This window comes from Alnus glutinosa, chromosome 7 (assembly GCF_958979055.1).
Source record: "Alnus glutinosa chromosome 7, dhAlnGlut1.1, whole genome shotgun sequence".
Taxonomy (NCBI): Eukaryota; Viridiplantae; Streptophyta; class Magnoliopsida; order Fagales; family Betulaceae; genus Alnus; species Alnus glutinosa.
The window spans coordinates 23,483,676-23,507,650 of record NC_084892.1 but is presented as its reverse complement, the minus strand read 5'-3'; the positions used below and the strand labels follow the sequence as shown (position 1 = coordinate 23,507,650).

The 23,975-nt window shown below is 39.0% G+C and overlaps 3 protein-coding genes and 1 pseudogene across 3 annotated transcripts; 2 read left to right on the top strand and 2 right to left on the bottom strand.

Moving 5' to 3' along the window:
* Positions 1-223: 223 nt before the first annotated feature.
* LOC133873713 (exocyst complex component EXO70H1-like) lies at positions 224-2,379 on the bottom strand. Its single transcript, XM_062311458.1, has one exon. The coding sequence runs from the start codon at positions 2,222-2,224 to the stop codon at positions 326-328; it is 1,899 nt and encodes a 632-aa protein (XP_062167442.1). The 5' UTR covers positions 2,225-2,379; the 3' UTR covers positions 224-325.
* A 657-nt stretch (positions 2,380-3,036) lies between these two features.
* Positions 3,037-3,447, bottom strand: LOC133873342 (uncharacterized). The gene has a single exon (XM_062311059.1). The coding sequence runs from the start codon at positions 3,445-3,447 to the stop codon at positions 3,037-3,039; it is 411 nt and encodes a 136-aa protein (XP_062167043.1).
* An 11,860-nt stretch (positions 3,448-15,307) lies between these two features.
* LOC133872658 (exocyst complex component EXO70H1-like) lies at positions 15,308-18,031 on the top strand. Its single transcript, XM_062310236.1, has one exon. It carries the CDS (start codon positions 15,517-15,519, stop codon positions 17,413-17,415), a length of 1,899 nt encoding a protein of 632 aa, XP_062166220.1. The 5' UTR covers positions 15,308-15,516; the 3' UTR covers positions 17,416-18,031.
* Positions 18,032-21,049: 3,018 nt separating this feature from the next.
* LOC133873341 (histone-lysine N-methyltransferase ATX4-like) lies at positions 21,050-22,277 on the top strand (annotated as a pseudogene).
* The last annotated feature ends 1,698 nt before the right edge of the window (positions 22,278-23,975 follow it).

Genomic DNA, 23,975 nt, shown 5'->3' with positions numbered 1-23,975 from the left:
TACATGCAGTTTCAAATTTGTTTTTCAAGAGTCCAATGGTACAGCACATTGTCTTCTAAAAGAGGCTGCTAGTATTACGAGTGATGTGTGTTTGCTAGAGGATACTCCTACTAGTATCTCCAGTATCGTTATAAGGGAAACTGTTTCTCCCTATATCATTTTTTTTAGCGTCAAGTGTGTCGTTTTTGTGATGAATGAAGAGTATGGGAATTTCTGTTCAAAATAAAAAAAATCACTGACATATACCTTTTTACTAATGACATATACATCTCCAAATCATCGGGAGAAAAATGGCGGAAAAACAAAAAAATCGCCATGTAAGTTTCTACGCTTTGAACCGCAAACGCCGCCGATGAGTCGAGGACGACGAAGAGGAAGGGCTACTTACGGAGTCCGTCGTCCCAAAGAACAAATCCGATAGGTGATTCCCCACATCTTCAGGGGCAAATCTGACATATAACCCCACGTTCCTCTCTCCTCCAACGGTAGGCCTATGCTTCTCGTAAAATTCCCTGTAAACCGTCACAACCTTTCTCGCTATGGACACCTTGATTTCGTCTCGGAGTTTTGGGTCCGATACGATGACTGAACTCTGCTTCCGACACGCTTCCTCGAAACTCAAATTAAATTTTCTGAATATCTCCTTCGCTTCCGCCGGCGAAATCACCGCCGATGAATTCTGTGGCAATGAGGCCACGACCTTGCCCCACGCCAACCGCTCATAATTCGTGGCAAACTGTCTCGCTTTCGCTTCGTGCTTCGTGATCCATTGCTCTCCGAGAAGGTACTGAAGGTTCGACGTACGGACCTTGGAGACCACGTGTTGAAGATTGTTGGTTAGGAATATGTATGAGAGCGACACGTCTTTGTAATGCTCGGCGTTGCGGTCAAGCTTACACAGAAGCACGAGGATTAGCCAAGCCATGCGCATGGAAATCGCCGGTGCCTGAGAGTCATCGGACTGTGGAATATCGAAGTAAGATTCCGGCAACGACGATATCTGCGGCGGAGGGCACTCGGCGAAAATATCTTCGAGGACGTTGCTGTAATCGGCGAGGATCGAGAGGTAGTTCATCGCGTCGAGCGTCAGTGGGTGAACCCCGCCGCCGCGGACGAGCGACTTGGAGTACGAGTTCTTCTGGATCGTTGACTCGAAGTCAGATACCATTGCGCGCACTGACTCGGTGATCCCGATCAGCGATGTGAGGGCTTGGGATCGGACTGTGGCGGTTGATTCGAGCGCGAAGATGGACTCGATCTCGAGCCAGTTCTCGGAAATGGCGGTGTACATGTCGAGCACGCGAAAGATTTTCTCGGGAGATTTCGGAGATTTGCTTTTGGCAACGACTTCGGGGAATCCGAACAGAAGAGTAGCGCCTTCTTTGGAGATCTCGGCAAAGCAAGACTCTCTGATAGAGTCGGAGGCAGCAAAGACGTGGTCGCAGAGAATTCTCTCCCCATGTAAGAGCGTTTTCAAGGAGATCTTCACTGCGCTCAACCAGCTCCTGATCTTCAGGTCCAGAACTTCCCAGTCCATCTTGTTAATATGAGAGGAACTCAGTTTCTCCACGCCTAGTCGGTAAATGCCTTCGTCGACTATAGATTTTCTGATGATTTTGTATATACTCAAGCACTCTTTGGCGTAGCCGGAGGAGATCATGCATTCGGCTATGGACCTCAAGTCCGCCATGGCAATGGAAGATGCCTCCTCGACCTCGTCGATGGCATCACCGGCGGTCCGCACATCTTCGTCGTCCTCATAATCGGACGTGCTTGATCTCGTGGAGGCGCGTGAGGATCGTGCAGAGACGGACTCGGGGTCCAGGTGTGCCCGGTTCATGGAGAGGATTTGGTAGAACTCCTTCTGGAGCCTCTTCATGGCGATCTGCATGAGGTTGTGGGCGCGGACGAGCTTCTCGGACGTGGACTTCTCTGAGACCAAGGCGTGCATGGCCTTCTGGAGGGCGTTCACGCAGTTGATGAACTCCATGGCCTCTTGTTTGCTCTCGTAGAAGAGGGACGTGACTTTGGCGTACGTGGAGCTCTCCGGGTCCCATTTCGTGACCAAGGCCGCGGCGGCCTCGATACTCTGGTCGATCATGAAGTCCGGGAAGATGGGCCGAGGGTTTGAGACGGAGGGTCCTGCAGGTGAGGAGTGGCGAGAGACGGAAAACGACGGCGTGCTGGAGTGAAAGCATATGCTCATCATTCCCTTTCTCGGCATTGTGAAGCTTTTAGAAGAAGCTCTGTTTGATTTTGGGCTCGTTGCTTTTGATGGGTGATGATAAATACAGGCAAAGCTCCGTTTGTTTCTCAGGAAAAGATTTGGCTGGATGGGTGAAAAGTGAAAAGGGAAACAGAGCTAAGCGTTTCCAGATTTGGACTGCGCGGGGGTTTATATAGACTAATAGACGAATGAAGGACGCCGGCCGTCGCCAAAAGAAAAAAAGTGAAGCTTCGGATTTGAAAAAGGCAAAAAGCACATGGAGATTGACTTTTTTTGTCGTTCAAGACTTGTGAGTTGCATACACTCAGGTAAGCCGACTCGTACGCGTTCCACGCGTCAGACTCGAAGCTTGGTTCCGTGCGTCTCAGATAAACAAAATAAAAGGAGAAAATATAATAAACAAAAACATCGGGCACCGTTTGGAAATGATTATACTAAAGGAAAATTAAAGGAAGCTGCAAATAAAAATAAAAATAAAAAAACTCTAAAGTTAGTAGGGGACCACTTTGCCACATAGACAAGGTGGTGAAAAGTTATATGTTTAGGTGGTAGTGAATCATTACTCATTTGGGCGTACGTAAGCGTACATATCATGAAAAGGCTATCAAAGAATCTGCTAAAATTAGACAATCAGGGATGACGACGCAAACACAAATATTATATCCGTTACATCACCTGGAAAGACAAAGAATTACTTTCTTTATGAACATATTTATATTTTAAAATAAATAATAATTTATTTAATACCTATTGCACATGCGTAGATATGATTTCTTTTTTTTTTTTTTTAAAGAAATTTAAGCTTTCCATTATAATAAATGATCAGCAGTTACAACGTTCACCAAAAAACTGGGACAAACATTAAACCAAACATAATGAGACTGGTTAGCTACCGCAAACTTGGCCAGAAGATGAGCAACCCTATTCCCTTCTCGTCTCACAAGCGAAATTCTCCAAGAACCGAAGCTTTCCAAAATCTGCCTAGTCTCCCTGATGATGCCCCCGAATCTATTTGCAGTTTTTGCCGAATTTCTGATCGCCTCAACTATTTCACTCGCATCTCCCTCCAACTCGATCGCTTCGTAGCCCATATCACGGCCAAATTTCATCGCTCTTCTGGCTCCCAAAGCTTCCGCTACCGTAAGGTCCCTAATGTAAGGGATAACCGCACACATAGCAGCCTTCACCACTCTCATACAATCCCTAGCTATAATCCCCATACCCATAATCTTCTTCCGTCCGTCTAGACTCTAGAGCAGCATCCCAGTTAATTTTAATACAACTCGGCCCCGGGTTAATACACCTACCATGAGAACCTTGGCCAACATTCACTAGGACAGCGGGAGACACTTAAGATTTCCTAAAATCCTCAAGGGACTCTGAAGCTTCTTTGATCAGGAAGGAAGGGGAAAGAACAGATCCTCCGAAAACCACCCTATTTCGGCGAGTCCAAATTTTGTGGGTGACACTCGCGAAAAACTCTTGCTCCTCGTCGTTCAATCTGTTACAGAGGTAGACAAAAATACCAAAGAAGTCTTCCGCCACCACCAAGCTCTTCTGGATAGGCCCCCTGCAGCTACCCCAGACACCCCGAGCAAATTCACACCACCAGACAGCATGCCCATTGGTTTTAGCCTCAGAGCCGCACATTGGGCATAGCTGGTCAGTTACTACCTTTCTCTTAAAAAGATTACTTTTAGTAGGCAGAATTTCATTACATGCTCTCCATAAGAACTATAAGATAAAGCGGGGTAGATGTAGTTTCCATAGACGACGCCAAGTCGAGTTGAATTTTAAGATTTTAAGCATGGCATGTTTATGAGTCGAACTTAAATAGTTAAGCTTGAATTTGAGTCGAACTATAAAATGCATGTTCAAGCTCCGCTCATTTAAAACTCGAGCGAGCTCAAGCCCGAGCTTGTTGAGAATGACATTTAAGCCGAGCCGGGTTACTCGACAAGCTCGGCTCAACTAGAGCTCGAGGTTGGCTATTAAAGTTTTTAATGTGTCAAGTTTATAAACAACTTCCATACTAACTATTAATAACTTAATATGTTAGTTTAACATACTAAATACTACTATCAAAGTATTATAATTAATATATAATACAATATTTATTTAACTAGTATACTATATGCTTATTTAGTGTGTGTGTGTGTGTGTGTGTGTCTATATATATATAATATAATATAATATACAAAAAAATATCGAGTAACATATAGTGAATTACATTTACTTAGTATATACGTTAATAAACTAGATAATATGTTAGTTTATGATCTAACTAGTTAGTATGTTAACTAATACACACATATAAACATTAAGTAATATATATAACATATATTACTTAATTACTAATATACATGTTTATATTTATATAACTCATTTTTAGTAATATATAAGAGATATGAATGAGCTAACGAGCCGGATGAGTGATCCGGTTGAGCTGAGCTCATTAGCCCCTATCGAGTTTTGTCAAGCGAGTCGGGTATGTATCACTTACTAATCAAGCGGGCTTTTACAGTAATGAGCGAGTCTCTATAGTATCGAGCTCGAGTTTAGATCTGGCTAAACCAAGCAAGTATTGAGCGTGTTATCAAACGGACTAGTTTATTTACATCCCTAGTGGTCATAGCTTATACCATTTTATCATGTCAATATCCAGCATGTAACTTTCTTTTTCTTAGAACTTCAAATTTTTTTCTTTTATTTATGGTGTTTTGTTAATGCCTTGAAAATGATATGGGATCTTTATTGGACTTGTGACCTACCTATGAAATTAGGGCTGGCAATTTGGGTTTGGGTCGACCTGGTTGACCAGCCAATCTATTTAGGTTAACCCAAATTCGACACGATTAACTAAACAAATTGCGCAGGTCAAACCGTTTAGCTAAACGGGTCATGAACGGTTTAACGAGTTATCAACAGGTTGATGAGTTGTAAACGGGTTGGTGGGTCAACCCGTGGGTTGACTTGCCAAATCGTTTATAATTGTGTTAGTAAACGGGTCAACCTGCCAACTCGTTTAGCCTAAACCATAATCATGTAATTTCGTATCGTGTTCGTGCTGAATTTGTGGGTCGTGTCAAAATTAACAATCCTATATGAAACTACCAATTTTTTGTCTTTTGAATGAATTTCCGCCAGGTTTTTTTTTTTCTGTTTTGAACGGATGAAGGCCTACGGAGCTTAATTTAGAAAGAACTCGGTTTTCCATTTATGAATATATTACCATTTGATTGAAAATCTTACTTTTTTTTGTCCACAAATCGCAATTCAAACTACCAATGATCAACTAGAGAGTCTAGAAAGGTTCATTTACGGCATCGTTTTTCCAAAATGCCAATTGATTACTGGTTAATCTATGTACGATCTAGATGGATGAATAGTAGTAGGGTTGCTTTGAAAAAGGATTTGATTCCAGAATCTTCATCAACTTAATTGCGGCAGCTCTGGCTTTGACAATTCATGTCTGCATGTGGTTTCTGTCGTGTTCGATCGCAGGGTGATAGAAAGTCACATTTTTCTAGAAGTCATGGTTCTAAGATTCCCCAACTTGCATAATTATGTAGCTTTCTTAATCCAAATTTACAGCTGGAGTATAAATAAAAGTAGAACGTTCAACCACATATTTAACAAGCATTATCACTTGCATTTATGGATTTTAAAAAAATTATTTTATTTATTTTTTTGTTGGGTACCCTCCCAAAGTAGAAAATTATCTTGACGGCTATATGCATGTATCTCAGCCCCAAATACAACATGCATAGGATTGACAAAGAATGACAAGAAATTTCTATATATATATATATCATTGAATTTAGAACATCTTTATTAATTGAGTAGGCTGCTTGCTGCGCGCATGAGACTTCTTTAATTTCACAGGCTTTCAAAAGAGTATGTCAAATCCAACTTCTTTAAATTTCCAGGAATTTCTATCCCGAAAGGCATTAATTAATTAAACATACACTTCTGAAATTTCTTAACTAGCTTCTATTTCGTTGAAAATTCTTTTTTCCTATTACAGGCTGTACTCTTATATATATATATATATATATATATATATATATATATATATATATATATATATATATATATATATATATATATATATATATATATATATATATTGGGTATCTCATAGTAGAGACTTGTTTGGTGTATGTCATTTTTTTCCACATCTCTTTTGTAAATTTAATATTGAATTTGTAGAATCCACATGTAATCAATCTCATATATTTCATGGTAGATTTGGGCATCTTTTTTATACGGAGACAAATAAGATATGTGCAGGAGAATGAAATCAGACATTTCTGTTCATGATAAGTTGGATTATGATCCTCTCAAATTATTTGTTCAAATTTGAGAGAATTCAGACAAATAATTTTGAGAGCCCATTTATGAAAACCATTTAACCAGATAATAATCTATTTTTTTAAAAATAATAATAATAATTAAAAAAAATTCAATCTTGCAATCTTTCATTAAAAATAACCTATAAACTTAAATATTGCGTTTAGTAACTACAATGTCAATAATACACAGAAAAACTTTGTCCAAATAAACTAATTCTTAAGTGCCAGAGGTTTGTTAACAGAGGATATTGCAATATTCAAATACACATTTTTCTAGATGTTTCGGGAAACAAATTATATAAATAAATAAAAGTAGAACGTTCACCGCAAACCAAGGACAAAGCTTTCGTTCACAATGAGGAAGAAGAATCTTCTTTTAACTCATATTATTATATTAATGTCTTGTTTGGTCAGAATTTGAAGAATTTTTACGGAATCTGTCGACTTTGTTAGATTTCGGCCAATTTGGCGACGACAGTCGGATATCACCATATTTTGACAACGATTGTCGAATTTTGTTTTACGCCATTAATATTTTTTTTACGAGCCAAATACCGAAAATTATTTTCAAAAAAATAATTTTTTCTAAACAATAATTTCGTCGAAAATATTTTACGGAGAAAAACATTTTATATCAAAACAAACATAGCATAATATTTAATTCTTACATTACATGCTTACAAAAAATACATGTTATGCCCCCAAACTAAGACATTTCATGTCAAAGAATAAATAAAATATCACCGATAGATTCCCAGACAAAAAGAGCATAAAAGGAAATTTAAATATATATATCTTCATATCATCAATTCTTCCTGTTTATATATATATATATATTTGCCGTGTTAGTTTGTACTACAAAAGGCAAGGGGCTCAAATACACTGTATAATACTGTATTCAAAATACTCTAGGGTCCAAATGAAGGAAATTGATGTGCAAAGCAACTCTTGATCACAATTTGCCAGGTTTTTAGTATTAATCAGAAACCAGTTATAAGCGAATCTGATTACCCCCATTGCCACCGGAGGTGGTTCGACCATCCCCTCAATTTTATTTTATTTTATTATTATTATTTAGCCATTTGGCCATGGGGTGGCCTTTTCTGGCATTTTTTTTTTTTTTTGGTAAATACAACATTCATGAAGGAGTAGAGTTACACAAAGATCAAGAGGGGTGGGTTCCTCGACAATAAACCCAAATCAAAAAAACCATTGCCAAAGATGAAATACTAGTTAGGAAATTGGTGTGTTTTTTACTCTAAAGGAATAAAAAATTTGTCGGTCCTGTCTACCTTGGACAAAACCAAAGATTGAGCAGATAAAGCACTAAAACAGTAAGCATCAAAACAGTGGAGGGCATCAGCATGACCCTTTAAAGTGGCATCCACCCTACCTAGAACAACAACCCCTTTGAGAGGGTTGAGAGGCGGGCACTGCTTTGGTAATGGAACTAACAACCCCTTGTAGAGGTTGAAAGGGATAGGGCACTGTTAAGAGCATATACAAAAACTCTTATAACAAAAAGTCTTCCACAGAGACCAAAACCCAAAAACAAAAACAAAAAAACTCATAATAGATCATTAGCGGTAGGCAAGGCAGAGGAAGGCAAAATGTGTCAAGACGAGAAAGGCACTCGTCAAATGGAAGCATACCACCATAAGAGACTGGTGGAAGCAGAGGAAGTCAACACACGCAACGTAGGGCTGTCCACACGTTGGCACATGTGGAGCACACACCCTCGAGTAAGATTTACTTGCAAGCACGTGGTGGCCGAACGTGGCTGATGGCTGAACGAAGCAGAGAGAGCCTGGATCACAGTGAAATGGTGCGTGTGGCGGTGGGCCTTCTTGAAGTGGACATATCTGATTTTGAAAAAATCAAATTCAAAAACTTCAAGAAGGGGGTAGGTCCAAGGCTATGAACGGCATGAGGTGGCCGAGACTAGCCCATCTTCGGTTGAGGAGAAGCCGGCAATGATTTTGAATAGAGATGATAAGACCTCCGAAGAGGTGGTTTTCGCCTCAAAAGAGGTGAAAAAGAGAGGGAGGAGGAGAAGAAAACAAAAAAGGGAAAACGAGAGGAGGAGGGAGTGCTCCCTTAGCAGTAATGCTAGCTTGGAGTTGTTTTAGGACAGAGAAAGGAGAAAGAGAGCTTCTGGCTCTCGGTCGCTTAGTTTTCGTTCTTTTTTTTTTCCCCGAATTTATAGATGTATTTTTATCTTAACGAAAAAAATTTATAGTCTTTTTTTTTTTGCTAAACAAAAAGGTACATTGCAAATTTTTGATAATTTAAGAGGACATGATGCAATCTTTAATTTGAGGTGGACATCGTAAATAGGGTGTTAGTTTGAGCAGGCGAGGAGTACCTTTTCACAAAAATTAGAAGTCAATTGCTTTGTCTAGAATCAACTTTATTAGTGGAAATGCAAGTAAATTAACTGATAAAATAAAAGCTGCTCGAGTAGGAAGGAGGAACCATTTAGAGGATGAGAAGTGTTGTGCACAAATCTTTTTCCTTAAAGGATAGTTTTGTTATATTAATCGAGAGTTGGGTACCTTTGAATTGACGATTGAACTTCCCTGTTGTTTTTGTTTGGTTTTTATAAGTTCTGACGGTGGTTGAAAATTTGGGGCATGTGGGGATAAAGGGATTTATATATATTATCATTTAAAAGAGATGGATGACATGAGTGTTAGATTTTGATAGAAAATGTTAAGTAGAGGGTTGATTTTTTTTATAAGTTTAATTAAGCTCAAGAATTTAATTGTTCAAATTAAGAATAAAAGGATTGAAATTGCATCAATATAAAAATGTAAGAAAAATTATCAGTTAAAACCTGAAATTTTGATCTATACATTAATTATATATATATATATATATAGTAAACCTCCAATCTAGACCGGCCAGCTGCTAAACACCAGTTTTACAGCCTCCAATAAAACACTGACACGTAGGTTAAAAACACCAAATAAAATTCTGAGGAATACACAGGATCTTTAAGCCTAAACCAGATATTGACGGAAAAAACAAAAACATAAAAAACTCCTATTTTGCTACTCGTTCTAATCACACCCTATCCACGGGAAATTTACCCACGAGCTCAAGACCCTCTTCAAAGACCTGTCGGAGAAGTGCGGGCCGTTGCCGAAGTCGAGGGTGTCGATTGAGGCCATGCCCATGGTGCCTGTGACCGAGGAATTAAGGGGCGGCGGAGAAGGAGTGTTCGATTTACTTGGAGGGTTACGAGGTTGGCGGCGAGGCAAGGGACATGTCGAGCAAGCACAGGTTCCACTCCGGTTGCGTCGAGATTGCATCCCATTTACAATTATGTGCAGAAATACTTACAAAAAAAAAAAAAAAAATGATCCAAATCTCAATGATTACCCAGATTCGGCCGGTGTGGGTTACGGAAACCAAGATCCGGCCGGTTTGGTTGGTCTGGCCGGCCACTAGAGCTTCGGAACAGGCCTTGGAAGTGGACGGCCGGCGACTAGAGGGAGAACGGCGACTTGATGGGAGAAGGGCATTTTTTTATATTAACATTTATTCCATTCAGGACGCCACGTCAGTTTGTAAGTCTCCCTTTGTAAAAATCTGTAAGTACCCATAGCATTTCTCATAATATAAATAAAATTATTATGAAAAATAAAATTAATTCAAGAAGTCTTCTGAAAATATTTTATTAGCATAGAGCTCTGTCTTTAACATTTGGTAATATTACTTTAGGGTGGCTTATAACTTGTTAATTAGCTTCTACCCTTGATATATGATTGCTCTAAAGATTATCACATAGGGTTAGGTATTTTATCAAAATCCTAGAGAATTTTCTCTCTTAGTATTAGTGTTAATTAGAAGCTTAACTTAGTTGCATCCTAATGGTTTTTTTTATCTAAACCTTATTTTAAGCATAGCTTATTTAAAAATAAAACCTATATATAGGACCAAAATCATTACTATATATGTGTAACGCCCCCAAACCGCTAAGGGTTAGGTTCGTCCATTTTCATACACCAAACTGCAAAGACTCGTAAGGTCTGCCAACAAACTAGCTAATATGCTGAATTTAATAACAAAATAATAAAGATTTTAAAACTCAGAGTTTTAATAAATGTGGAAACAGTTATTTCGAAATGAACAATTATGTTTGATTCAATAATTGAAAATCTAAAGAAAAACAAAATTTATTGTGCAAGTGCACTTTTTAAGGTAACTGAGATGTAATGTCCTAATGCTAGCCTAGATCCCATCCCGGCCGCCTAGGTCTTTCTCCTCATAACCTGAAAACAAAATAAAATAAGGGGTGAGCGAAAAATGCTCAGTAAGGTAACCCTCAACCATAAAACGGTTGAGTTAACTTCATTTTCTTTAAAACAATTATTAAAATACACTTGAAATCTAAATTTCTAGAATACAAATAAAAATTCGGCATTTTACTTAACACATAAAATTACTGGTTGATAAATAAATTTCTCATATGTAGGGCCCATGTACACTATTACGCCCTGTGTACTAGGGTTGCACGGTCTACTGCGACCTCAGGCAGGTAAACTGTGGCCACAGGCCCTACCCCGTCAGCTAATTAATTGAAGTGCACTTCGCATGACATAGGGATGGATCTGCTCTCTCTAAGTCCTTGAGCGGTTGCGCTTCCATCCAAGCAACGGTACCGAGCTTAAACTCTGTAAATCTCTGTGAATATCTCTGGGGCCAAAATAATAGTCTCCTCCACACACGTGCCTCATTTATAAAAATTTCATTCTCACAAATTATTCGTATTCCTTTCATAACTTTTGAGGCAACGTGTGGGAGGGTTTTTACTCTCATTTTCTCATTAATTTCAAAAAAGCTGTAACTTCCCGTCTCGGGAACCAATTATACAATTTACGAATAACTAGAAAATCCTTTATAACCAAAGCTTCTTTTAAAACAGTGATTTCAAGATTAACATTTATACCGACAATTTTCATCTCAAAACTATTTTTATAACAGTCCTTCATGCATCAATATAATTTGAAATATAGAACAAGAACAATTAATTTCAAATATGTTTTAAAAAAAAGATAAAGTAATATGACATAAAACAATTTGAAAATGGGTAGAGGATCCCTTACCTCTCTGATTGCAAATAAGTCGCTGGACTATCTCGACTGCTAACTAGTCACCTGGTACAGGTTTAAATAAATCAATACCTCGTGCTAGTCACTAAACTACACACTAACACCACTAGGATTTGTCTTGCTAACCTACTGAGAATGGATTCTCTAGATATATGTTTAACGACATTAGTAAAGGTAATTGTCATCAGAAATATTCTCTTTTATAATTATAGAGTTTAATAAATTCCGATATCACAAACTATACCCTTAAGTAAAATAATTTATAAAAATGATCCATGATTTTTAAGGAATTTACAAGAAGATTTGAATGTTTACATTAAACTACTTTGTACCAAAAATAGAAATTTTTTTGGACTATACATCTCTTTGTGAAAGAATTTAGGGCAAACCCAAATCTGTACATAAAAGTAAAAAGAAAAGAATCAAAACAAAATAAACAACAATTTATCGTTTCCCCCAAAATAGCCTCTGGCTGAATTGAAAAGTGAGAGGATTTCATAATCCAACCATTCTGAATTGAGTTTGGCTAAGACAAGAGAAGATAAAAAAAATATATACATATATATATATATATATCTATATACCTCTCGGTGGTATTAGAAAAAAGAAAGAATAGGGAAAGAGAAAAAAAAAAAAAAACAAAGAAAAGGAAGACAATACACATATGACGTTGGGATTTGGAGAAGACAAAGGAGAGAGAAAAAAAAGAAAAAGAAAACAAAGAAGGATAATAGGTGTGGGCCTCGGCTGCATCATGTGAAGGAGAAAAATAAACAAATAGAAGAGAAAAGAAAAGAGACCAAAATATACCTGCAGTGGTCCTGCGTGCAACAATGAAGAGACAGCTGGTAGGAAAATATTTTGTGAGGTGAGGAAAGGGATCGGAGTAACGACTAAGAGGGGGTATTTATAGGAGTAGGGTTTTATTCTTTGGCTACTAGGGTTTTATATAAAAAAACAGGTATTTTAATAGGAATAAAATTGCATAAAAATATAAAATCCGGTCCTCATATTTTTTTATAAATATAAATTATAAAAGTGGAACTTAAATTGATATAAATTTATTAAATTTAAAAGTAGGTGTTTTAATAAAATATATGAGTGGCTATTTAATATCAAGAAATATGAATTAATATCAAGAATTAAAAATTCATATATAACATCATGTGTTTATTAATCCCGTCTAGTTATCCATTCTCATAGGTGGTAAAGACTATTCTACCCTCGAAAGGGGGTCGGGGTTATTACAATATGCCTATTACAAAAAGAGATAGGATTGTTATACAACTTGATGATCATGTGGGCTATGTGATAGTGTAAATCAGTCACTGGATCAACGACACTTGTAACAAAATAACAATAATAATAAGTGTTGATTATTACTGCTACATCATCTCAATCGTATTGTAATGTTCTATTGAATTGTATTACTCTGCACAAAAGGTAATGTTCATAGAAGTAAAACTTGGAAAATAAAAGTTTAATTATTTTATTTCTCAAGTATATATATTAATTCCTGGAGGCCAAGAAAATGAAAGCCAACAGAGCATATGATATGACGAAGACATATGATAATTGAGAGGTGCACGTATGTATATATATATATATATATATATATATATATATGTTTGGCTCCATTTCTTGCTTGTACTTGACCAAAAATGGGAATAAAAATGTGGAGTTTGAAAATGATGGTCTGAGGAGATGGAAATGTTTTGAAGTTCACATTATTAAAAGATAAACGAAGGCTGATTTTGTCAATTAATTTATTATTCGTCAGTGAAAATAGGCAGCTAAACTCTGAATAAAAAGCCGTCAAATAGGACCCATGAAAGTGGCTAGCTATTTGAATTATCATCGATGCATGCATTCGATTATTAAAAGTCCGTCGCACGCCCACTTATTTGGTTCACATACAAAATGGGATGGAAGTAGATTATTGAGGCAATCTTTTTGAATCAAACAGTATTAATTGGCTACATATTTTTCTTCCTCTTTGTAATGCTCAATATATAGTATGACCTTTTAGAGGTAAAGAAGAGCAAGAATCAACTAAATAATAAGAACAAGTTGAGCCATTAACTATACCACATATCAATTAGCGATTTGTTTATAACGTAGATCCACATGTGCATCTAACAATTTTCTTCAAATGGTAGATGACAAGGACTACTTTAACAATTTTCCTTAAGGATTTTTAAATAATAAGATAACCATGTGGAGCAAGACATCTTGTATTCTGTTTTCTGGAGTAACATACATATAGTACACCTTCACTCACTCTATCTTATTTCATCAGCCTTTTTTTTAAAATATATATATATATATATATTGATCAATATTATCACATCAGTCTAATTATAAATTAGAGTGCGATGAAGTATAGGTTATTTTTTTCGCCGGTATGCTTACATGCCAACAAAGTGGGTCTTATTTTATAAATTAAACAATTGTTAATTAGGATTTGACTTTAATTAAGTTATACTATAAATTAAACAATTGTTAATTAGGATATAACTTTGAAAATGAATTTAATTAAAACTATATCGTTTAAAAAAAATTATAAATTATCAAAATAAGAGAAATATTATTATAAGGAAATAAACCCATTATTTTATTTTCTTGTATAGTTATTTTATTCCTTGATTAGTTCAATATAATGAAAATAATACAATTTAGTCAAGATATAACTAATACGTCTCTTTTTACTTATGCTCTCTCTCTTTCTCCTCCTCCATTTTATTTTATATTTTATATATATTTATACCGCTAACATCTAAATTAGGGTTTTAAACCAAATTTTAAAAAAATGAACCGTTTGAAAATTGTATTTTTAAAAAAATTACAATTTTATCAAACACTTAATTAAGTTTTTAAAATCACTATTTTCAAATCACATTGTGATTTAAAAATCATAAACTTAAACGGAATCTTAGACTCACTTGAAGCTCAAATGAAACTTGGAAAACAAGCAAGTTGATCGTGATTTCTTATCCTGAAAGTAACAATCGGAAAGGTTAAGAGCCGCTAATAATATTTGTGTTTGCGTCATCCCTGATTCTTTGATAGCCTTTCCATGATATTTACGCTTACGTACGCCCATAAGTAGGATTAAAAACTTGCGATCGATTGGCTTCTTTTCAACGAAAGCGTGGAGACTCTAAATAAATGGTCAACCCGGAGAAGGAATATTATATAGAAAAATAAAAAATAAAAGCATGACGTTCCCATTTGGTTGTATATGTGCTGACGCGGGGTGATTAGAAAATTAATATCAAAGTTCTCGGAGGACGAAATTGTCTCAGTTTATTTTATTTGCAGCTTCCTTTAATTTTCCTTTAGTATAATCATTTCCAAACGGTGCCCGATGTTTTTGTTTATTATATTTTATCCTTTTTTTTTCGTTTATCTGAGACGCACGGAACCAAGCTTCGAGTCTGACGCGTGGAACGCGAAAGAGTCGGCTTACGTGGGTGTATGCGACTCACAACTCTTGAACGATAAAAAGTCAATCTCCATGTGCTTTTTCCAATTTTCAAATCCGAAGCTTCACTTTATTTCTTTTGGCGACGGCCGGCGTCCTTCATTCGTCTATATATATAAACCCCCACGCAGTCCAAATCTGGAAACGCCCAAACAATCGGGCCAAATTAAAGAATATTGCCATCTGAAACTGAAACGCTTAGCTCTGTTTCCCTTTTCACCCATCCAGCCAAATCTTTTCCTGAGAAACAAACGGAGCTTTGCGTGTATTTATCACCACCCAGCAAAAGCAACGAGCCCAAAATCAAACAGAGCTTCTTCTAAAAGCTTCAAAATGCCGAGGAAAGGAATGAGGAGCATATTCTTTCACTCCAGAACGCCGTCGTTTTCCGTCTCTCCCCACTCCTCACCTGCAGGACCCTCCGTCTCAACCCCTCGGCGCATCTTCCCGGACTTCATGATCGACCAGAGTATCGAGGCCGCCGCGGCCTTGGTCACGAAATGGGACCCGGAGAGCTCCACGTACGCCAAAGTCACGTCCCTCTTCTACGAGAGCAAACAAGAGGCCATGGAGTTCATCAACTGCGTGAACGCCCTCCAGAAGGCCATGCACGCCTTGGTCTCAGAGAACTCCACGTCCGAGAAGCTCGTCCGCGCCCAGAACCTCATGCAGATCGCCATGAAGAGGCTCCAGAAGGAGTTCTACCAAATCCTCTCCATGAACCGGGCCCACCTGGACCCCGAGTCCGTCTCTGCCCGATCCTCACGCGCCTCCACCAGATCAAGCACGTCCGATTATGAGGACGACGAAGATGTGCGGACCGCCGGTGATGCCATCGACGAGGTCGAGGAGGCATCTTCCATTGCCATGGCGGACTTGAGGTCCATAGCCGAATGCATGATCTCCTCCGGCTACGCCAAAGAGTGCTTGAGTATATACAAAATCATCAGAAAATCTATAGTCGACGAAGGCATTTACCGACTAGGCGTGGAGAAACTGAGTTCCTCTCATATTAACAAGATGGACTGGGAAGTTCTGGACCTGAAGATCAGGAGCTGGTTGAGCGCAGTGAAGATCTCCTTGAAAACGCTCTTACATGGGGAGAGAATTCTCTGCGACCACGTCTTTGCTGCCTCCGACTCTATCAGAGAGTCTTGCTTTGCCGAGATCTCCAAAGAAGGCGCTACTCTTCTGTTCGGATTCCCCGAAGTCGTTGCCAAAAGCAAATCTCCGAAATCTCCCGAAAAAATCTTTCGCGTGCTCGACATGTACACCGCCATTTCCGAGAACTGGCTCGAGATCGAGTCCATCTTCGCGCTCGAATCCACCGCCACAGTCCGATCCCAAGCCCTCACATCGCTGATCGGGATCACCGAGTCAGTGCGCGCAATGGTATCTGACTTCGAGTCAACGATCCAGAAGAACTCGTACTCCAAGTCGCTCGCCCGCGGCGGCGGGGTTCACCCACTGACGCTCGACGCGATGAACTACCTCTCGATGCTCGCCGATTACAGCAACGTCCTCGAAGATATTTTCGCCGAGTGCCCTCCGCCGCAGAGATCGTCGCTGCCGGAATCTTACTTCGATATTCCACAGTCCGATGACTCTCAGGCACCGGCGATTTCCATGCGCATGGCTTGGCTAATCCTCGTGCTTCTGTGTAAGCTTGACCGCAACGCCGAGCATTACAAAGACGTATCGCTCTCATACATATTCCTAACCAACAATCTTCAACACGTGGTCTCCAAGGTCCGTACGTCGAACCTTCAGTACCTTCTCGGAGAGGAATGGATCACGAGGCACGAAGCGAAAGCGAGACAGTTCGCCACGAATTACGAGAGGTTGGCGTGGGGCAAGGTAGTGGCGTCACTGCCGCAGAATCCGTCGGCCGTGATTTCGCCGGCGGAAGCGAAGGAGATATTCAGAAAATTTAATTTGAGTTTCGAGGAAGCGTGTCGGAAGCAGAGTTCAGTCATCGTATCGGACCCAAAACTCCGAGACGAAATCAAGGTGTCCATAGCGAGAAAGGTTGTGACGGTTTACAGGGAATTTTACGAGAAGCATAGGCCTACCGTTGGAGGAGAGAGGAACGTGGGGTTATATGTCAGATTTGCCCCTGAAGATGTGGGGAATCACCTATCGGATTTGTTCTTTGGGACGACGGACTCAGTAAGTAGCCCTTCCTCTTCGTCGTCCTCGACTCATCGGCGGCGTTTGCGGTTCAAAGCGTAGAAACTTACATGGCGATTTTTTTGTTTTTCCGCCATTTTTCTCCCGATGATTTGGAGATGTATATGTCATTAGGGAAGACTCCGTTGTATAGGTAGGTAAAGCTGTTGAGACAAGAGACGTGGTTGAGGCTCACATCGTGGGTTCCACCGCATGAACTCCACGTGTGGACTCACTCTATGTTTCTTATTTCTTGAGCAACCGTTGTGCAGGAGGCATTAGCTAATGTTGTTTCATGTAATTGAAAAAGTTAAAAGGGAAATACGGGTGTTCCCACCAGCATCCCCACACCCTAAGTGAAAAAACTGAAAATGAAATTATTAAATAAAAAAAAAAAAAAGGAAAATATTAGTGTTTTCACCGGCATCTCACCCCCGTCCCATCAATCCTAAGTAATTGGTTTTTTTTTTTATTTAATAAATTCATTTTCAGATTTTTGCACTTAGGGGTGGTGGGATGGGGTGGGATGCTAGTGGGAACACAAGCATTTCCCAAAAAAAAAATCATTTAGGGTGTAGTCGGATGGGGGTGGGATGCTGATGGGAACACCAGCATTTCCCAAAGTAAAAAATATACGCCAGTGATTTTGAATTTGTAGATGTGACATCGACTTTTTATCGATCGTGGTTCAGTACTTATGAGTAAGTTTGGCAAGTGATTTGCCGGGTAGTGTATATTTTAGAGTCAATAAAAAGGGATAGTGGGTTATTATTTTTTTGAGTCAATAAAAAGTGATAAATGTGATATAATATAAAAAGTTTTGTATAGAAAAGTAAAAAAAAAAATTATATTTTAGTAAAATTTTTATTCAAATAATAATAAAAAATTTATTGATATAATATAAAATGTAAATATATATATATATATATATATATATATATATATATATATATATATATATATATATTGTTATTGATTGTTTTTTAAAAATGTAAAAAGTAAAAAATAAAAAATAAATAAAAAAATAAAAAAGAGATAAAAAATGGCTGTCTACTACCTTGGCATGGCATATTCATTGCCAAACACAGCCAAACGTCTTTACTCTATTTGCTTATACCGTTATACGTGCATTTGTGTATAGATCATTCCTTTCATACTTGCCTTCGTGGCAGTAATTTTTTATTTTTTATTTTTAAATATCATATATATTTTAATTATTATTATTTTAACTATTCAAATTTTTAAATACCTACATCCAACTCTTTATTTTAATTATTTGCTTCACGGTTCTTAAGAAAGAAAGCTAATTATATGATTTTTTTTTTATTAAGTTTTTCTTTAATGCATTGTTAAGTTACAATGCTAGGGTGCTCAACAAATTTGTTGAACACTATAAGGCTTTTTTGTGTCTCTTACAAAATTATGAGAATTTTTAAAAATTATTATTGATTCAAAATCTAATAGTTATCTATCACAAATTAAATTGTGATTTTAAAAGCTACAATATTTTTAAAGTGACATAAAAAGAACTTCTTGCATCACTAGAAATGATGTAACCCAAACATAATAGCATTTCAAAAGTATTTGAAATACTTTTAAGTTCAGGTTTCGTTTTTGTATGCATCTTATATGAGATGGGTCAGTTTAATTATGTTTGACTTATAGTTTTATACTTATGCTTTGACACCACTTAAAACAATAGAAGACATTTTGGACTGATAATTTGTTATACGACCAACAAATATAATACAAAATTAACAAATTAAGATTAAAAAATTTAATACATTTAAACAAATTAATGAACCAGGTTAAATTAACTTATATAATTTTATATTCATATCTTCATCTGATTTAAATTCGGAAGCCGACACTCACAAAATCACCAAGAAGATGGGTGTGGAGACGTGTATTGTGACTTTAATGAATGGGTGAGAGAATGGTTGTGACGGTAGAATTGTGGGAAGGGAAAAAGTGACGTGGGAAGAGGATGATTCTAAGGAATCTATTCCGAATCGCCCATGGAAAAGGAAACAATATTGTAAGCATGCATAAACGAAGGCAACGTCAATCAATAACTTTCACGTAGTGTAGTCCTCTCAAACAAAGGAAATTGGTTGAGATTTACTCATGTATTTGTTTTTACTTTTCATGAATGTTCTTGATAATTTAATTTCTCATGCATTTTCGATTCTACCGGCTCGTGTGTAGTATAACATCAGCTTATTGTTTCATCATATGAAATGCGAACCGTTAATTTTGGGTTATTTAGACATATATACATTCTACGGGAATCACATTCTTTATTTGTTAATTTGAAATCATTTGTCTGTTGATTTAGATGTCGTCGAATTGGTCATCCTCGAGAAATGACAGTGAAGAGTCGCGAGAATGCTATTCTGGTATGAAAACATATCTAAGGACTTCATGGACAGAGAAAAATCCGAGACGACGGTACTTTGGATGAGCTCAATACGGCAAAAGCCCACATTGCAAGTATTTTAAATAGTTTGAACTAAGTATTTGTTGTTGGAGAAATAATCAGCTCCAAAGACACGTGGGCCTAAGGTAGTATCGGGGGCCAAGCCCATCAGGTTGGCCCGGCCAGATCAGACCCAAGTACAAGACCATTCGTTATCTCCAAAAAGACGGATATTCAGAATATATCAAATAGGCTTCTATCCCATCAAATATGGGATAAGGTACCTAATAGAATGACATTAGCTAAAGGGGTAGTGTCCTATCCAGTTTGGACTCTACTACCCAATTTGAATTCTATGAAGATAAGACTCAAGACTATGTGATCTAGGACTCAGACTCCTAATTAGATTATGCTCCAAGCACTCTAGCGGTTTTATAACTGTGAACTGTGAGTCTATAAATAAGACTACGGCGTCAGGTATTTAAGAAACAAGCAGATTCTCTGAGCTTTTGAGATTACATATATTCTTCCAGAAAATTAGTTTGAACTGACTTAGGCATCGGAGTGGGGGTCCGGTCGGCACCCTCATAGTCCGACGAGCCGTTTATTATTTTGCAGATTACGAGGGGAGCGAACATCAAGGAAGGCAACGAATCACAAGGCAACACGTCACCGTACCAGAAACTGTACCAACAGTTTGGCGCCGTTTGTGGGAATGACAAATCGTTCTTGCGAAAAAAAAATCCACAAGGGTGACTGCGTGATCAAATCAAGTTTGGAATCTTAGATCGGAATCTGGTAACACCAAATCGGTGCTGAAAATATACAGATGTGTTACACGGGTGTACAGTCTCAAATTCGTGTTCGCACAAATTCAGAATTTGTTCGGTGACGATGGGTCGATTTGTTTCTGAAAAACAAATCAAAAAAAAAAAAACCGACGGGTATGTCCAACCCAGTCCGGCTATGGTTTCTTCCCTGATGAACGGAGGACCCCTCGGCTAGTCGGCTTTTCCCCTTCTGCCGCCAGAGAACATCACGATCTGGTCTTGCTGCCGGTGGTGCCGAGTCAGTTGGTGATTGATGGTAGGAGATCAAGCTCGTCTCCAGATGATTCAAGTAGACAACCGGGCTTTGATCGCAACCCGCCGAAATCTGAAGCCAGATCAGAACCACTAGCGCCGGAGAAGGGATCCGATGCCCAAGATTCACCACTGCAGATATGCAGGAAGGCATGTAGATCTGCCATCAACTAAGGCAGATCGGCACATGGAGACACAATGATAATCAAGTGGAATTTGAAATCCCAAATGCCGAGTCTGAAACGGAGCAAACTCGGCGATTCGGCGGGTGAGGATGATGACAACTCGGCCGTGTCTCGGAAGAAGAGGAAGACCAACACCAAGAATGGATATTACCCTCTCAATCTTCTCGGCAAAGTCGCCGCCGGCATAATCCCCGTGAGCTTCTGAGGGATTCTCAACTCCGAGAAGGGCTTCGCTGCCTCGTGGTGTACCGAATTGTCGTGCTCCCCCGGCGAGGTCGAGTCGAAAACGAAGGGCCGTGATTCGACGAGAGCTAAGGCAAAGAGTGATCGTGCAGTTGCAGCGGCGGAGGTTCCGCGGCCGCCGCTGGTGAGAACGTCTCGGGGCCGAGTCCAGGTACTTCCTTCACAGTTTAACGATTCAGTTATTGAGAATTGGAGGAAAGACAGCAAAACTAGCTTGCGTGATTATAGTTTTAATGAGGATGCTGAATGCAAAAAGATAAATTTAGCTTTAGAACGCCAAAAACCGGTTTGAAAAAAGATCGGAACGACGAGAAAACTGGATTCAAGTGGAGGAAATATGTGACATTATGTGAAGAAGAGGTGGGGGAAGAAGAAACGTATCTGGAGTTTAGGAATTGCAATAATGTTAGGAAGTATTTGAGCTCACGGAGCACACTGACATCGCTGAATGAGCAGCTGGGGGAAGACGAGAAGTGCCCGGTTGAGGAAATCGAGGAACAGGTTGAGTTTTTGGAGAATGGTGAGAGGAAACACGGGTTGTATGGGCCGGAGGACTTCTATTCGGGTGACATAGTGTGGGCAAAGCCGGGGAAGAAGGAGCCTCATTGGCCTGCCATTGTAATTGATCCAATGAGACAAGCGCCTGAATTGGTTTTGAGGTCTTGCATACCTGATGCGGCTTGTGTAATGTTTTACGGGTACTCAGGAAATGAGAATCAACGGGATTATGCATGGGTCAAACGTGGGATGATTTTTTCATTCATGGATTATGTAGACAGGTTCCAAGAGCAGTCCGAATTGAATGGCTGCAAGCCGTGTGAATTTCAGATGGCAATAGAGGAGGCGCTTTTGGCAGAAAATGGGTTTACAGAGAAGTTGATGGCAAATATAAACATTGCAGCAGGGAACACAACCTGTGATGAATCTATTCAGCTTAGGGGGATTCAAGAGGCTACTGGTTCAAACCAGGATCCAGACCAGAAGGAAAGAAAATAAGACTCAAGGAAAAGTTAGATCAGAGATGTTCTACACAAGTAAAAAGTTAGATCCGAGGTGTTTTACCGAGATGAAAAGTTAGATCTGAGGTGTTTTACCGAGGCGAAAAGTTAGATCCGATGTGTTTTACCGAGGTGAAAAGTTAGATCTGAGGTGATTTACCGAGGCGGAAAGTTAGATCCGAGGTGATATACCGAGGGGAAAGTTAGATCCGAGGTGTTTTACCGAGGCGAAAAGTTAGATCCGAGGTGTTTTACCGAGGTGAAAAGTTAGATCCGAGGTGATATACCGAGGGGAAAGTTAGATCCGAGGTGTTTTACCGAGGCGAAAAGTTAGATCCGAGGTGATATACCGAGAAGAAAGTATAATCCGAGAAGTTTGATCCGAGGGTATTCTACCGAGGCGAAAAGTATGTACCGAGATGACACTACCGAGACTTTATTCCGAGGGTATTATTTCGAGGAGACTATGCCCGAGCTCCTAGTTCCAAATGGCACACTTTGAGGACCCCTTTAGATTCGCCATCCTCCTAAGTGCACAGTCACGTGCCGAGGGACAAATCCGAGCCAAGGGTCCAGTTTGAGGAACTCTCCCAAAGAACACCATATCGAGTGGCGTGCAGGATAAGGAGCTCCAAGTAAGACGGTCCATCTTCATTGAATTCACCAGATAAGTTCATACTCTTCTTTTACAACTATGATTTATGTTAAAGTAAGGATAAATGTTGGTTTTTATCAACCAAGAAAAAAAAAAATATATATATATATATATATATATATATATATATATATATGCATGCACTTGTACGCTTTGCCGAAATGTATATATATTTTGATAAAATAGACTCATGTGTTGAGGCTTCAGTCCTGTCGTGAGTGAAAGGATCACAAAATCATCCCGACGGATGAAAAGAATATATGGTGCTACTGTGCATTCTGCTATTTTGTTTTAGTATATGCAGTGCTTCGTTAACCATTTTTGCAGAAAAGATACGGGGAGACAACCCCTACAACAAATTAAACAAGGAAAGTCTCTCGGTTAGTCCAACACCGAGAGCCGGGGAGACAACCCCGCAGAAAAAACAAGGAAAGTCTCTCAGTTAGTCCAACACCGAGAGCAAGGAAGAACAAACAGTCCCCAGGTATCGATTGATCTCTGCTAAGAATAAAGCAGCAGTCCGAGACAGAATGGAAGCACTTCTTCATCAAACTTCTCCAAAGATGATCAAGCTACATCAGCGTCCATCTGACTCCCCACCTCGAACGACTTGAAAGAGTTATGGTGGGGATGTTCGGGAAAGAAATCCGCCCGAATCCTTTTTTCGAACAACCCGAAAGGGTCAGGGAAAGGATACAAAGGGTTGAAACCTCCCGGTTGGAGGTTTCCGAAGGATGAGGACTAGAATCCGCCCGAATCCTTTCCTCGAACAGCCCGAAAGGGCCAGGGAAAGGATACAAAGGGTTGAAACCCCTCGGTTGGGGGTTTCCGAAGGATAAGGCTAAGGATATCCAAAGAAGAATCCACCCGAATCCTTTCCTCGAACAGCCCGAAAGGGCCAGGGAAAGGATACAAAGGGTTGAAACCTCCCGGTTGGAGGTTTCCGAAGGATAAGATGATGGATATCCCGATTAGAATCCGCCCGAGTCCTTTCCTCGAACAACCCGAAAGGGTCATGGAAAGGATACAAAGGGTTGAAAC

Bases quoted from the DNA above. Each gene is read 5' to 3' on its own strand.
- LOC133873342 (XM_062311059.1), bottom strand. From the start codon at position 3,447: ATGGGGATTATAGCTAGGGATTGTATGAGAGTGGTGAAGGCTGCTATG.
- LOC133873713 (XM_062311458.1), bottom strand. From the start codon at position 2,224: ATGCCGAGAAAGGGAATGATGAGCATATGCTTTCACTCCAGCACGCCG.
- LOC133872658 (XM_062310236.1), top strand. From the start codon at position 15,517: ATGCCGAGGAAAGGAATGAGGAGCATATTCTTTCACTCCAGAACGCCG.